This window comes from Staurois parvus, unplaced genomic scaffold (genome assembly GCF_062004578.1).
Source record: "Staurois parvus isolate SC_StPar_1 unplaced genomic scaffold, SC_StPar_1.0 ptg000958l, whole genome shotgun sequence".
NCBI lineage: Eukaryota > Metazoa > Chordata > Amphibia > Anura > Ranidae > Staurois > Staurois parvus.
In genome coordinates, this window is record NW_028318754.1 from 1,332,454 (window position 1) to 1,347,931 (window position 15,478).

General features: G+C 45.3%; 1 protein-coding gene across 1 annotated transcript in view; it reads right to left on the reverse strand.

Annotated features, from left to right (window-relative positions):
- The window catches only part of CTNNA1 (catenin alpha 1), a 274,271-nt gene that overhangs the window by 129,991 nt on the left and 128,802 nt on the right, over positions 1–15,478 (reverse strand). Inside the window, exon 7 of the mRNA XM_089657034.1 lies at positions 10,015–10,218. Coding sequence (XP_089513160.1) covers positions 10,015–10,218 — 204 coding nt within the window. The remainder of the gene's footprint in view (positions 1–10,014; positions 10,219–15,478) is intronic.

The following is a 15,478-nucleotide window of genomic DNA, read 5'->3' on the forward strand; positions in this document are numbered from 1 at the left end:
AAAAGATGGGTTTGATGCGCCACCTTCAGGAGCAGGACACCAGTGCAACCTAAACTTTCAGCATGCCTAAGAGGCAGCCCTTTGGTGTTGGCCAAACCCTCTATTTGCAACCCAGGACTCAGTTTGTAGCCAGTAGTATAAGGATGACAATAACCAAAACAAGACTGGGGGCGTGCTGTGTCCTTCAATGAACTCAGAGAAAAGAATTTTACAGCGAGTACAAAAATCCAATTTTCTCTATTGTTCATTGAGGGACACAGCTTAAGTTCTCATGGATGGGACATCCCAAAGCAGAGCCAGAAAGACAGATGGGGTGGTCCCACAACCAAATTAGTCATTGACCTCTAGGTGGAACTCAAACCACAGCCTGAAAGACTTTTCCAACAAAGTCCACAGAGACAGCAATATCAAGTTTATAAGACTTGGTAAATGTATGAACCGAAGACTAAGTAGCTGCTTTTCAAACTTGAAGAGAAGCAAAGTGATGAAAAGCCCAGGACGCACTTATCACCCTGGTAGAAATTTGTAATTGGAAACAGTTTTATGGACCGCAAGAACATAGGTCTAGATCAGGGAAGGGCAATTGTGGCCCTCCAGCTGTTGGTGAACTACAAGTCCCATCATGCCTCTCCCTTTGGGAGTCATGCTTGTAACTGTCAGTTTTGCAATGCCTCATGGGACGTGTAGTTCTACAACAGCTGGAGGACCACAGTTGTCCACCCCTGGTCTAGATCATCGTTCTACGAACCCTTGCCTAGGTCTCTCCGGGATGATAAACACAGCATCAAATTTATAAATAGATTCCATGGCCGAGAGATAAAGAATAGCACTGATCATGGAATGATTATGGCGCAAAACCAAATCCCCTGAAGCATTCTCCCTCTACAAATCCCCCTTCCTCACCTACACCTCCTCCCTCCACGTCGCCAAACAAACCTACTTTGTAACCCTCATCAACACCCTCTCCTCCAATCCTCGCCGGCTCTTCTCCACTTTCAACTCCCTACTCTCCCCCCCACCCAGTACCTCACTCACCGCCCACAAGATTGCCATTCACTTCCAAAATAAGATCGACGCAATCCGTAAGAACATTGCCAATGCTCCACCTACCTCCCCACCTAGCCCTCCTCCAACTCTCCCGTCCTCTGACCTCGCAACCGCCCTGCCCCCCACCACCCTTAACATCCCGCACACTATAACCTCCCCAACGCTCCGCTCCTTCAGCCTTGCCACCACTGAGGAGGTCACCAAGGTCTTCTCAGAAGCCCGCCTCACCACTTGCCACCTTGACCCTGTCCCCACACAACTCCTCCGGGCACCCTCCCCCTCCATCCTACGCTCCCTCACCCACATCTTCAATCTCTCCCTTTCTACTGGCGCATTCCCCCCTAAAGCACGTGCACATCACCCCCATACTCAAAAAAACCCTCCTTGGACCCCACTGACCTGAACAAACTTAGACCCATCTCCCTGCACCATTCACTTCCAAGCTCCTTCAGCGATTAATCTACAATCGCCTAAGCTCCCACCTCACTAACAACCTCCTCGATCCACTACAGTCTGGTTTCCATCCCCTACACTCCACCGAAACCGCCCTACTCAAAATCACTAATGACCTGCTAACCGCGAAAGCTATCGGCCACTACTCAGTCCTCTCCGCGGCCTTCGACACAGTTGACCACCCCTCCTCCTTGATAAACTACACTCCCTCGGCATCAGAGACTCCGCTCTCTCCTATCTCACCCAACGTTCCTTCAGCGTTACCTATAACGCTACCACCTCCCTCTCTGTTGGGGTCCCCCAAGGCTCTGTCCACGGGCCCCTTCTTTTCTCCATCTACACCTCCTCCCTTGGCAAACTGATACACTCCCACGGCTTCAACTATCACCTCTACGCCGACTACATGCAAATTTACCTCTCCACCCCTCAACTCACCCCTTCAGTCTCCGCCTGTATCACCCACCTGCTGAACGACAGCCTGGACGTCGCTCCACTTCCTCAAACTGAACCTTTCCAAAACCGAGCTCCTAATTTTCCCCCCAGCCTGTGCCCCCCCACCCTCTCCATCACGACCAGCAACGCCACCATCAGTCCCACCCCGAAAGCCAAAGTCCTAGGTGTCACTCTAAATTCAAACCTGTCCTTCCAACCCCGTGTCCAATTGGTAGCAAGCTCATGGAGGCTCCACCTCCGCAATATCTCCAAAATACGTACGTTCCTAACCCCAGACACTACTAAACAACTCGTTCACTCCCTCATTATGTCGCGCCTGGACTATTGCATCTCCCTCCTCACCGGCCTACCTCATCACAGACTATCCCAGCTTCAGTCTATCCTGAACTCAGCGGCCAGACTCATCCACCTTACCAACTGCTCCTCTCCTCTTCTGCCACCCCCCTCTGTCATTCCCTCCACTGGCTCCCGATTGCCCAACGCATCAAATTCAAACTACTAACACTGACATACAAAGCCATTCAAAACGCTGCCCCAAACTACCTCACCGACCAGATACCCAAATACCACCCAACCCGTAATCTTCGCTCCTCACAAGACCTCCTACTTTCTAGCTCCCTAGACTCCACCTCCCACGCCTGACTGCAGGACTTCTCCAGGATTTTCCCCATCCTCTGGAACTCACTACCCCAATCCATCAGACTGTCACCTACCCTCCTCACCTTTAGGCGCACCCTGAAAACCCATCTCTTCAGGGAAGCCTACCCCACCCTCACCTAACTGCCGATCTCCTCCACCCCCCACAGCCACTTCCTCCTGTGCCACTATCCCCTCCCTCCTAGATTGTAAGCTCGAAAGAGCAGGGCCCTCGAACCCCTCGTGTATTGTTTTGTTACTGTATTGTCTCATGTACTGTTCCCCACTATAATGTACAGCGCTGAGCAAACCTTTTGGCGCTATATAAATACTGAATAATAATAATCATATCCAGACCATGGAGGGCCGCCTCCTCGAATGAGATGAATGAGGACCTAAAAGGAAGGGAGGACTATATCTTCATTAAGGTGAAAGGCCAACAAGAAAGATGGCCTCGGATGAAGAATCATCATGTCCCTATGCAACACCGAAAAGGGCTGATAACAGGAAGAGCTGCAAGCTCGGACACTCGACAGGCAGAGGTGATTGTCACCAAGGCCAAGAAGGGAAAAACCTGAATGCCTTCAAAGCAATGTTTTTGTAAGGCTGACAAAACCAGGTTCAGGTCCCAAGGTAGAAGGCAAGGTCTAGAAGGCGGAACTACCCGGATGACCCCCTGGATGAAGGTACGAACCAGGGGACACTGAAAGAGAAATCGCCAAATCAGATAGTTACACAGCCTGGTTGAAAAAAAAACAAAAAAAAAAAACAAAAAAAAAAAGTTATCCTATATACACACACACACACACACAATTGGTTCACAATTGATCCCCCCCTTAATCTTCTTCTCTCGAGAGAATAAATTAAGTTCCTCTAAATCTTTCCTCGTAGCTGAGCTCCTCCATGCCTTATCAGTTTGGTTGAGCTTCTCTGTACTTTCTCCAGTTCCCCAATGTTCTTTTTGTGAATTGGTGCCCAAAACTGAACTGCATATTCCAGATGAGGTGTTACTAATGATTTGTACAGGGGTAAAATGATATCTCTCTCTGGAGTCTCTACCTCTTAATACAAGACAGGATTTTTCTCGCTTTAGAAACCGCAGCTTGCATTGCATGCCATTATTAAGCTTATGATCTACCAGAACTCCCAGATCCTTCTCTACCATTGATTCCCCCAGTTGTACTCCCCTTAGTATGTACCATACATGCATATTCTTAGCCTCCAAGTGCATAACTTTACATTTATCAACATTAAATCTCAGTTGCCACATAGTTGCCCAATTAAACAGTGCATTGAGGTCGGCTTGTAAGTTGGAGACATCCTGTAATGGATGTTATTCCACTGCAAAGCTTGGTGTCATCTGCAAAGACAAACTGTATTTTTAATACCACTTCCCGACCGGCCGTTGTATATAAACGGCCGGACGGTGGCACTGCAGGGTCGGGTGGCCGTCTATAAACTGCCTCCCCGCACCCTGCTTGTGCGCGCTCCCTGGGAGCGCGCAGCACCGCGATCCGGTGCCCGCTGTGTCCTCCGGACACAGTGAAACACCGATCGTCGGACGGGACCTCTGTACGAGGTCCCGATCATGTGATCACTGATTGGCCAATCAGTGATCACATGCAAAGTAGTAAGCAAGATGTCACTTCTGACATCATTGCTTATTATGTGTGAAATCTGAGAATGATCACAGAGGTCACATGGTACAAGGCTATTCACAAAAGCCTTGTACCATGTGACAAGCTGTGACCAATCACAGCTCACTCTGTATTTCTCAATGAGTGCAGGAATGCACACAGAGAGAAAGAGAAATGATTGCTTTTACATCCTATATGGGTGTAAAAGCAATCAGTGTAAAAAAAAAAAAAAAAAAAAAAATCTTTATCATCCCCCACAAGTAGTACAGTGTCACCATGGTGACACTGTACTGCTAGGGTGACAGTATGTAAAAAAAAAATAATAAAAATAAAAAAAAAATAAAAAAATAAAATAAAAATGTAAAAAAAAAATGTTTAAAAATTATAATTTTTGCTTATAAACTAATTTGGTTTTTTTTTTTTTTTTTACTAAAAAAATAAAAAACGGAATAAATTTTGGCTAAGATTTATGATGAAATATTATTTATTTGCAAAATTTTATAAAAAAAACACTTTTTTAAAAAAAATTTTGACATTTCATTTACATAGTAAAAAAAATACAAATCCCAGTGGTGAATAAATACCACCAAAATAAAGCTTTATCTATCTAAAAAAAAATGGTAAAAAATTCATTTGGGTACAGTGTTGCATGACCGCGCAATTGTCATTCAAAGTGTGATAGCGCTAAAAGCTGAAAATTGCCCTGGTCAGGAAGGGGGTAAAAGTGTCCGGTCTGGAAGTGGTTAACAAAAGAGCAAACCTACAATCCACGCCACTCTGAATAAAAGGTCAGAATAGGGGCAAAAGAGAACTTGAAGGGGTGGACTTCCAGAGACTTGTAAAAGGCTTAGTAGGACTTCAGTAGATATATCTAGTAGACTTCCAGACCCTTGTCCTTCAACACCTGGGTTTCAACAGCCAAGCCATTAAAGCCAGTTACTGTAAAGCAGGGTGATAAATTGGACCATGAGAGAGAACATGGAATTGGAGAATGAGGTGAGAGTTGCCAGGGCGCATCCGCGACCAAACGAGATCTACAAGCCAAGACCTGCGTGGCCAATTCAAACCCAGGGAAGGAGCTTCAAAGAAATCAGCAGAAAAACGCATAAATCATGGAGTACTGGCACCAGGGAACCACCAAAGTGTCCACTGCACTATCCCATGGGTCCCTGCACTGGATCACAAAATTGGGAACCTTCCGATTGAGTCAGGACACAAAGAGGTCCACATCCAGAGTTTTTTTTACAGTCCTGAAGAAACACATTGGGATGCAGACACTGTTCCTGTCAGGGACATGTTGGCCGTGGCATAGCTGAGGCTCGTAGCCACACACGAATGCGCAGGCGCTGGCCTGCAGGTGCTCTTGTTGTGTGTGCGCATAAGTGCATGCAGCAATGCACATTGGCCAACTCTGGTGCCTACTGGCCTATATAAGTGCAGCAGCTGCACTAGTGAATTGTGGTCTCATCTGCAGCTCTCTCTGTGTCTCTTCCTGTATTGATACCCAATTGACTCGGCTTATCCTGACCTCGCTTGAACGCTACCTGGACTGACCTCTGCTTGCTTCTTGAACTCTGTGTCTGCCTACGGTATCCGCCTGATCTGCCTCTCTGCTGCAGACATTGGCTTGTGACCTGACCTTCTGACCCTGAATCCAGCTTCACCTGCTACCAGCCTGCTCTGCTGTGTCATCTGCCCGCTGACAGCCTGCCTGCTACCAGTCTGCTTTTCTGCGCCACCTGTAGCCAGCCTGTTCTTCAGTGACATCTGCCTACAACCTGCTGCTTCACTCCTGACATCCATTTAGCAAAGTCATCAGCTATTTCCCTGCAGATTTCTGGGCTAATCAGGCACCCATACCCCGCCGTGTTCTCGTGGTTGCTGTTCCACCCTCAGTGGCCCGAACCAGGGCTGTACGCGATGCCTTCCTCTGCACCGCCAGGCTCCCTAACGAGGTTCATGACAGTTTCCCATGGTCCAGAGTCTGGCGAACAAGATAGTCCGACTGCCAGTTGTCCAATTCTAGGACCGGAACATGCCACTGCACCCAATCAAGGAAACCGTACACCTCCAGGGCCACTGCGAAGCTGCTGGTACGGATTAGTTGTTGATGTAAGCAACTGCAGTGGTGTTGGATTTCACTGGCACCAGGCAACCCGCAAGAAGTGTAGTCCAATGCAAGATAGAGAGATGGACCACTCAAAGCTCCAAAATATTAATTGGAAGGCTGGACTTCTCCAGAGCTCAGCAGCCCTGGACAGAGGAGTGCTCTAACACACCCCCACACCCAAAAAGGCTGACATCTGTGGTAATGATGCACCAACTGAAGGGAAGAAAAGACTTCTCAGACAGAAGAAGCAGAGAGCAAATCCACCAAGTCAACGACTCCTTGGTTGGTCTAGAAATAGATTGGAAGGTCTAAGGAACCCAGAGCTCTGGTCCACTAGGTCAAGATCTCGCACTACAGAAGACTGGTGTGTTGTTGGGCATAAGGAACCGCTTCAAAGAAAGCCACCAGGATCCTCTTGCAAAACTGAATGGACACATCAAGCGTGAAGGTGCAACTTCTGGGATTTTTTCCCGATGTAAAAAGTCTTTGGCCACAGACACATTAGGCATGAGTTCCAGATATTGCCGATAGGGGAGGTGGGGGGGAGCAGGACTGACTTGCGCAGATTGAGCACCCATTTGAAATTTTGCAGGTTCTCAATCATGAAGGACAGATCAAGCTTCAAGATAGAGGCTGATTGCACTCGCAAGAGTAGGTCGTCCAGGTAGCTCACAATCCAAATCTCCCGTCAGTGCAGGAGGCCCAACAACCGGGCCAGGACCTTGGTGAAGATCCACGGAGCCGAAGGAGAGTGCCATAAACAAAGTGCAGTTCCCCCATGGTGAACTGGAGAAACCTCTTAAAGGTAGCGACAAATGAGGACATGCAGATAGCCATCCATGATGTTGACTGAAGCCAGGAGTTCCCCCCTGGTGCAAGGCGGCTATGACCAAGTGCAGAGACTCTGCAAATCTTGCGCACCCTCAGGAAGGAATTCAGGGATTTTCAGGTCCAGAATGAGGTGAGCCTCGTCTTTCTTTGGAACAACAAAAAAAAGTTTAAAATAAAACCCTCTCTTCAGAGGATGGAACAGGGGCTATAACATCGTGATCCAAGAGTCCCTGAACTACAGAAGGCAAGTTGGCTAGCCACTGTGGAGACAGATGGAGGTTAAAAAAAAAAAAAAAAAAAAAAAAAAAAAAAAAAAGGGAAAGAAACAATCCAGTGTCAAGGACTGAAATTCTACCTTGTACCCGGAAGAAATCATCTCTAAGACCCATCTCTGAGATGTGAGCTATCCAGCAGTCCGCAAATCGAAGGAGTCCCCCCCCCACCCTGAAATGTTGAGGTGGGGGCGCACCTTCATGTGGAGGGGACTTCTCTGCAGACTGAGCTCTTGGGCTGCCAAGGACCAAGAGACCACTTAAAAACAGAGTTCACGTCTGCATTGCACAAGTACTGGAGGCCCTGGACTAGTTGGTCTGCTAATTCAACACAAGCAGGAGAAGCCTGCTTTGCCACCATCCGCTGATGCAGGAGCTTGGCCCACTTGATCAAGGTTTACAAAACCATAGCCAAAACCAGGCCCGAACAGGCACCAGAGGCCACATAAATTGAGCATGCCATACTGTCCTGCTTCTTAACTGAGGGCGCCAGAAAACTTTTTGACAAAACACTTCCTCAAAGGAGCAGCAAACAGCAAACTGCAAGGACAGGGAGAACAGCTTGGCTGGGAATGCCCAAGGTTTGTAGATTGGAGAAAAAAAAAAAAAAAAGGTATCACTCTGGAAAAACTTGGACGATCTCCATTTGCAAGTCCCAAAGGGGACTTGGAGTCCAAAGTGGGGGCTGGGAACCCTCCATATTCAGGGATTCCCTGAAAGCTGTAATGAGGTGGGACACCAACCTTCTCACAGGCAAACAACCACCGACAGGTCATCTTTGAGGTCAGAGGAGGTGCATTCTGCTGCAGGAGACTCCGGAGGAAAAGGACATGGAGGTTTCGTATCCAACACATCAGTAACTGACATGTGAGGAAAGGGGTGCTTGGCCCTCTCTATACATGACACAAAGCCCTCCATAGCCTTGGAAAAGGTTTCAAAAGGTGAAGGACCAGCATCCGACAAGGGGGCGGACTCCTCTAAAACCAGGGGAGACTGACAGGCCATAGATTTGGGCTCAACTTGGGAAAAAGTCCCCTCCGCACCACAAAGGGTGCAAGCACGGGTGGTACCCCTGTCCTCGGGGGTCCCTGCTGCTTTCTGCCACCCGCCCACCAAGACTGAGTCATGCTGGCACCTGGGATGCAGATAGGGAGCAGCTTCTCCCAGGAAGACAGCCACCCCACCTAGAGACTGGCGCCTGCAGCTGAAGGTGATGAAAGCTGTGAACCCTGCACCAGTGAAGGACAGTCCAAATTATCAGAGAAGAGATCAGTGAAGCAAGTAACAGAGATATGTCTCATACTTGCAATGGGGCTACAGTAGTGGTCCATTAAACAGTGTGATCCAGTCTTAGCTGTCCATGTCACTGGCCCTATATAGGGTCTAAGCTTTGCTTGTCACTGTGGGCATACTCCTGAAGGGGTCTTCAGGCTATAGATTCCTTTGGAATGTACCATGGCCCTGGACCTGTGTAGCACCATGTTAAATAAACAGCTTGCACAAGGTGCCAAGGTGAGCGCCAAGCAGGATCCAGTGCCCAAAGCAACAATACGGGCTGTCCCTATGATGCTGGGTCTGGGCCTCAGCTGTACAGAGTTTGCACCGATCCGGATGTATGGCTTCTATTGTTGTATCAGAAGGCAGTGAAGAATTAATTGAAGAATACAAAAGGAAAATTTAAAAAAAATCTAGTTAAACTAAGTAATTTCTCCTGTAAAGGTGAAGAGGTCCATCACCTTAGGACACGAGCCAAAAAACGGAGGATTCATAGAATGGGGTTAAAGGGGGATGCCTAGGTGGAGTGTCCTCAAACTCAAAGTAAATGTCCCATTTACTTACCTGGATCTGAGAGTATGTTTTACACCAGGCAGAGTCGTCTTTCTATTGCACTGCAGAAAGGAAGGTCCTTCATTGGGTCCAAAATCACTTTCTGGTGACATGAAAACTTACCATTGGCTGTTCATCCATAATGTCTTCCATGATTCTGAAGACTCCAGCGGTGGTGTGATAACACAATAAGTGATTAGTAACAGGAACAGTGCTCCCTGACTGTGGCAATTAATCACGTTTTTTCACCCAAAGAGTAACCAGGATGGATCCAGAGTAAACAAAAAAAAAAAAAAAATTCCACATTTCTCTTCAATATACTATTACCCCCCCACACAACAAAAAAGGCATCGAATAGCTCGTAGTAGACAGACAGTGGAGCACAGAGCTGACAGAGAGAAAACTAAACTAGGCCAGGATAGAATGTGTAAATTGATGGCTTGTTCCAACTCAACTTTTAAAACACCAAAATCCTATGCATATTCTGAGCAAGGTTACTAAACATTAAAATGTCTTGATCTATATAAATCATATAATATACACAATAGCTCTGCTTTGGTAAGATTAACCAGTATAGGACTCCCAGAAAAATAACCCGACATCTCCCCCCCACACCACCTCTTGCCTCAACTGCATCTGCATAAATCTCAGTAGGTTAGTAAAAAAAAAAAAAAAAAAAAAAAAAATCTCCTGAAAAGGTGTCAAAGGTTTTAGAAGTGCATACTGTAATGCTGAAACAGATCCTTACATTTCCCATGTATTCCGAAAGAAGATCCTGTAAAGCCTGTCGAACGGAATTACACTCCGCTACAATTCTTTCCCGACGATCATCACGAGTGCAGGAGGAATCAGCCATCAAAGCAGCACCACTGATAATACTCTCCAATCGTTCTTCCAGAGAGGGTCTGAATCTCTCTTCACTGAAGCCAAGAGGGTCTACAATGATTTGTTTCTATGCAATGTAAAAGAAGATTGGAAAAATGGTCAGTAACATTAAAATATAGAAATACACACACACACGCACTCTTTAGTTCAACAGTGTGTCTACGCATCAGAAAGATAACCCACATTTAACCTCTTATATACAAGAATCCAAGCCAGGCAGTTTCCGTTCTCCATTTTATTTTATTTTTTTTACATAGAGATACAATGCAACAGCAACAGTTTTTCAGGCATTCTAAACATTTGTCAAGCTAGTTAGCAAAGAGATAGCAAATATTTAAAAGAAAGGTACTAAACCCAAAAACAAAATAAAAATTTATATACTGCAGCTTACTACTCATTAGTGGTGGCTGCATAAATTTCAGGTGTTTTTCCGCCTGTATTTTGGTGATCTGCCCAGTAACAGACCCTATGTATTAGGATGCCTACACTCCAGATGATGGAGCAACACAGACAGTAGCATTGTCAGTCTGAGTGAGGGGGTAGGTGGTGCTTGTGTATCTAAATCTGCTGGTGCATCTAACAAATTGAAGCCAAACTCCAGCTAACACTTTTTAAGCAGTAAAAAAGCCCTTGATGTCGGCCACAATTGTGACCTTGTCTGACTGCACACTGATTGGGTGCCCTGAAAAAAAAAGGGGGGGTCCAGTCATTCTCATTGCTCTGAGTTCCAAGATGTTGAAGGGGTGCTTGATTTCCTCTGGTGACCATGTTCCCCTTAACAGTGAATAATTGCAATACTTCTCCGAGCCAGAGAGTTTTCCATCTGTTATCCCCTTCCAGTGATATACTTGAAACAACTTGCTCATTTGTCAAGGCTGGACTGTAAGTCCACCAATCTAGAAATGGCCATCTTAAGGTCCAGAAATCTCACGGAGAATCTCACAGAGGGAGGCATCTCTTATCTCACATCCTGACCTGTGAGCAATTTTGTTTTCTGTCTGGAAGCAATTTGTTTGGGCTGCGTCTAAATGGAGAAGAGTCCTTCTGGAGAAGGTCTTCTTAGAAAATCTGACCTGGATGTCTTGAGTTTTTAGAAGGGTAAGAAGAAGTACAAGTACATGAGTGTGAATACTCTGGGAGCAGAGCATAAAGGCAGTGAGACGAACTAGAAATGATTGTCTCCCACACAAAAAGAGCTGATGAGGTGGATAACTGGGAATATGCAGATAAGCATTTTGGATGCCAAGTATTCCCCTCGTCTTAGAGAGGCTATAACTAACCTTTCAGATTCCATGTGAAATTTTGGAATTTAAAGGTATTTAAGGGCCCTTTCACATGGGTGTTCAATCTAGATCATCTGTCAGTTTTTCAGACGGAATCAGTCTGAACCACAACGTATGTCTGTGGGTGGGCAGATGTAAAAAGGATGCCATCCATTTACATCCATTCCACTTATGTCCACTTTTAGGCAAGAAACATTTTTTATTTGTTTATACTTTTGTCATCTTGGATTGGTTTCTGCAACACCTAAAAAAACAGATGCAAAAGCATATGTACACTGAACAGAACTGAAGTGTAAACTGAACACAGATGTACAAACTGATGAAATTGATGTACACCCCAATTAAAATCAATTTAAGGCGGAAAGAGCTAAAAACTAACACCCCCCCCCCCCCACAAAGGTTTTAAAAATGCTGAAAAGAATGCAAGTGCTCATAGTTTATTTTTATCAATTTAAAAAATGGAACGTTAATGAACATTCACAAACTGCCTCCCGCTACAGCCAAATATTTCAAGTTTTGACTCATCAGTCCAGAGCACCTGCTGCCATTTTTCTGCACCCTAGTTGCAATGTTTTCATGCATAGGATGTGGAAACAAGGCTAAGCGACTCAACTATGAATAAAAAAACAGGAACTGGGGCGCAGAAAAATGGCAGAAAGTGCTCTGGACTGAGGAGTAAACATTTGAAATATTTGGCTGCAGCAGAAGACCGTTTGTTTGCGGAGGGCTGGAGAGTGGTACAATAATGTGCCAAACAATATATACAAATTTGAAACCACATCACAACTAGTCTGACCTGCTAATGTCAATGACTTAATTAAAAAAGCAAAATATACTAGTATGTTAAGTATATTTTGCATTTTTTATTAAGTGATTGTCATTATCAACTACACCTTCTTGTGGCTTCCTTTGAGGTTTCCGGTTCCTATGATGTCACTTTTGGTGTGCCACGCTGGCTTGAGCAGTCCCAGACCTGTGGGTTTTCATTGGAATTCAATCAATGTCTGTGTCCTAAACCTGTATGTGGAGTCAATCTTTCAATCAGAGTTGCAGAACAGTGGTGATCATTTATTCAGTGACTTTTGGTTTTGACAAAAGTTAATCATTTACATTGACCCTGGAGCCATGAGCATATATGTCTGTCATTAGGACAGCAGTCACGGTACAGAGTGGTCCTGAGCACAGTGGTTTTGGGCTTCAATTGTGGTGCATGATTCCAAGTGACTTTCTACAGAAGCTGTGGTTCAAATGTTAATTGGTGCAAATGCTATTAAAAACTCAGTGCTAGACTCTTTAGGATTGTGTTCTATTTCTGAAAATGCCAGGAAGGAGAGGACAGTGGCTGTCCAAACTGGAAAAACCTCTTTACAAATATATTAAAAATCCAATAAATCCCAATGGATTCTTAGAGTGATTGGTGATGAGTACCTGGAGTGCTCTTGGTGATCATGTGGTGTTCACAATTTGCACAGCAGGCCTTTTTTTCTTACCAAAAGACTTTTAGGAATTCTGGGACATTTTATGAACTTTAATCACAAAGGACAGACTTTTCATGAGCTTGCTCTCTATTCTTTTATTCACTTTATATATTTTCCGTATATAGTATATATTTTATGAATTTGCACTTTATTCCATTTGAACTGTATGGAATTTGACTTTTTCTATACCGACTTAGCCAAATACGCACATATAATTAGTAATAATTAGCAGTACAGCACTTGATTTAGAATATATATATTTTTTTTTAAATACTTTTTTTTTTAATTTACTTATTTGGCCACACCAGTTCTGTTTTTACATTTACACATTTGTCACTAGATAACTGCAGCTTGGTAAGTGGACAGTTTTTATCCAATTGGCGCAGACTCCCATTTATTATACTGGCTAAATGGTTAGCACTTTCGCCTGGCAGTACCAGGGTTGTTGGTTCAAATACCAACCATGACACCACCTGCCTGGAGTTTGCAAGTTCTCCCTGTGCCTGCGTGGGATTCCTCCGGGTGCTCTGGTTTCCTCCCACACTCCAAAGACATGCTGGTAGGTTAATTGGCTCCTGTCTAAATTGGCCCTAGTATGTGTATGTATGAATGTGAGTTAGGGACCTTAGGATTGTACACCCCTTGAGGGTTAGGGACTGATGTGAATGTATAATATATATGTAAAGTGCTGCGTAAATTGACGGCGCTATACAAGTACCTGCAATAAATAAATAAATTATACTGGATTTATATTTGTTTAGTAACTAGCTTGACAAGTGCATGATATGCTTCAAACTTACAACTTTCTCTTTGTAATGCTGAGAAATCTTGCAAGGGTAAACCTTGTGTAAAAAGAATAAAACTGTGCCAGTACACAAAAAAGAATAAAAGGCTGAAACCACACTATGAAATATTTATCATAGTAAATCAAACTTGTAAAAAGGTGTTGCGCCAATAAACGTGACAAGGTATTGCTTAAACACAAATATCAATTCAGAATAAATCCATCAGAATCCTTGTGTTATGAGAATACCATAAATACAATGAAATTTGCTGATTAAGGAATACATTAACTAAAAATAAATTAAACTTCCAATTCATAGTGTCAAGTCGACGTGAAAAAGTCCACAACAGGGTAGATTTACTAAAACTGGTGCACTCAAAATCTGGTGCAGCTGTGCATGGTAGCTGTGCGGAAGCGTAGGCAGGACAGAACACACGAAGAAGATGGGGAACACACAAAGCTTTATTGAACTATAAAAGACACTCAATCAGGACAGTTCATGGCACTCCGCGACATGTGGCTTGTAGGGACACCAACGGTAAGCGGGCTCAAGGGGACCTTGGCTGTGGAGTCTGGCCTCAACACAGCTACCACAAAGCGTACTAGGGACAACAGGCTCACGGGTGGTCTGAGTGCACAATAGGGACAGTTCATGACACGGGTGGTCTGTGCGCACCATAGGGACAGTTCAGGACACGGGTGGCTTGTGTGCACACTAGGGACAGTTCATGACACGGATGGTCTGAGCGCACAATAGGGACAGTTCAGGCAAAACAGGGGAAGCATACACTCACGGATCCGACAGTGTGAAGTCTCCCCCTTGGCTGAGGTCTCGGCAGAGCTGGCATGCAGTCTCCCCCTTGGCTGGGGTCTCAGGCAGAGCTGGCATGCGGTCTCCCCCTTGGCTGGGGTCTCAGGTAGAGCTGGCATCGGGGATGGCTGCGGAGGCTCCCACCATGGGGTAATTGGCGGCTTTTAGGGAGGAGATTCCAGCAGCGTGCACAGGGACAAAGAGACCGGCCTGGTCCCGCGCCGGCCCTGTAAAAGCCGTGTGGGACGCTTCCGACCGACGGCAACGGCCGACCCAGCACCGCGTTGCAAGGACAACGAGGCACTCCAGGAGTGCGGCCTTTGTCTCCAGCAGCTTTGCCACAGGAGAGGTGCTAACCGCACCACAGGGGGAGTCTCCTCCCATCCTGCACAGCCCTGGCACCACTGAGGAACCTGCAAGGAGGGAGGGAGGGGTGGAGGGATATAGCAGAGGGACAGCAGGCAAAGGGGGGTGGGGAAGGCACGGGAAGTCCGTGACAGTAGCCAAATCAGCTTTCGAACTTCAGCTTGTTAAATTATACTTTGGCAATAAAAGGTGGAAGCTAATTGCTTTCTATGCAGAGTTGCACCAGATTTTGCACTCTCCAGTTTTAGTAAATAACCACCAATGTGTACTCAATTCAAATTTACCATAAATGGTGTATTCCACCACCCGCATTGTGTGGGTCAGCACTCTAGGAGGAGAGCATTGTGGAGGAAAAAGCCATCTCTACATTTACTGCCTTAAAGGATTCACAGAGTTACATAGTCTGGCTGAAAAGACAAAAGTCCATGCAGTTCAACCATTAAAAAAAAAAAAAAAAAAAAAGTTATAATCCTATACCCACAGTTGATACAGTTGATTTCTGCAAAAAGTTACAAAAGCTGTTGAAATTTGAATGGAGTACACATTGGGGACTTTCACACTGCCGTAACATTTTTATTTATATATGCAATTAATTTGCAATTTAT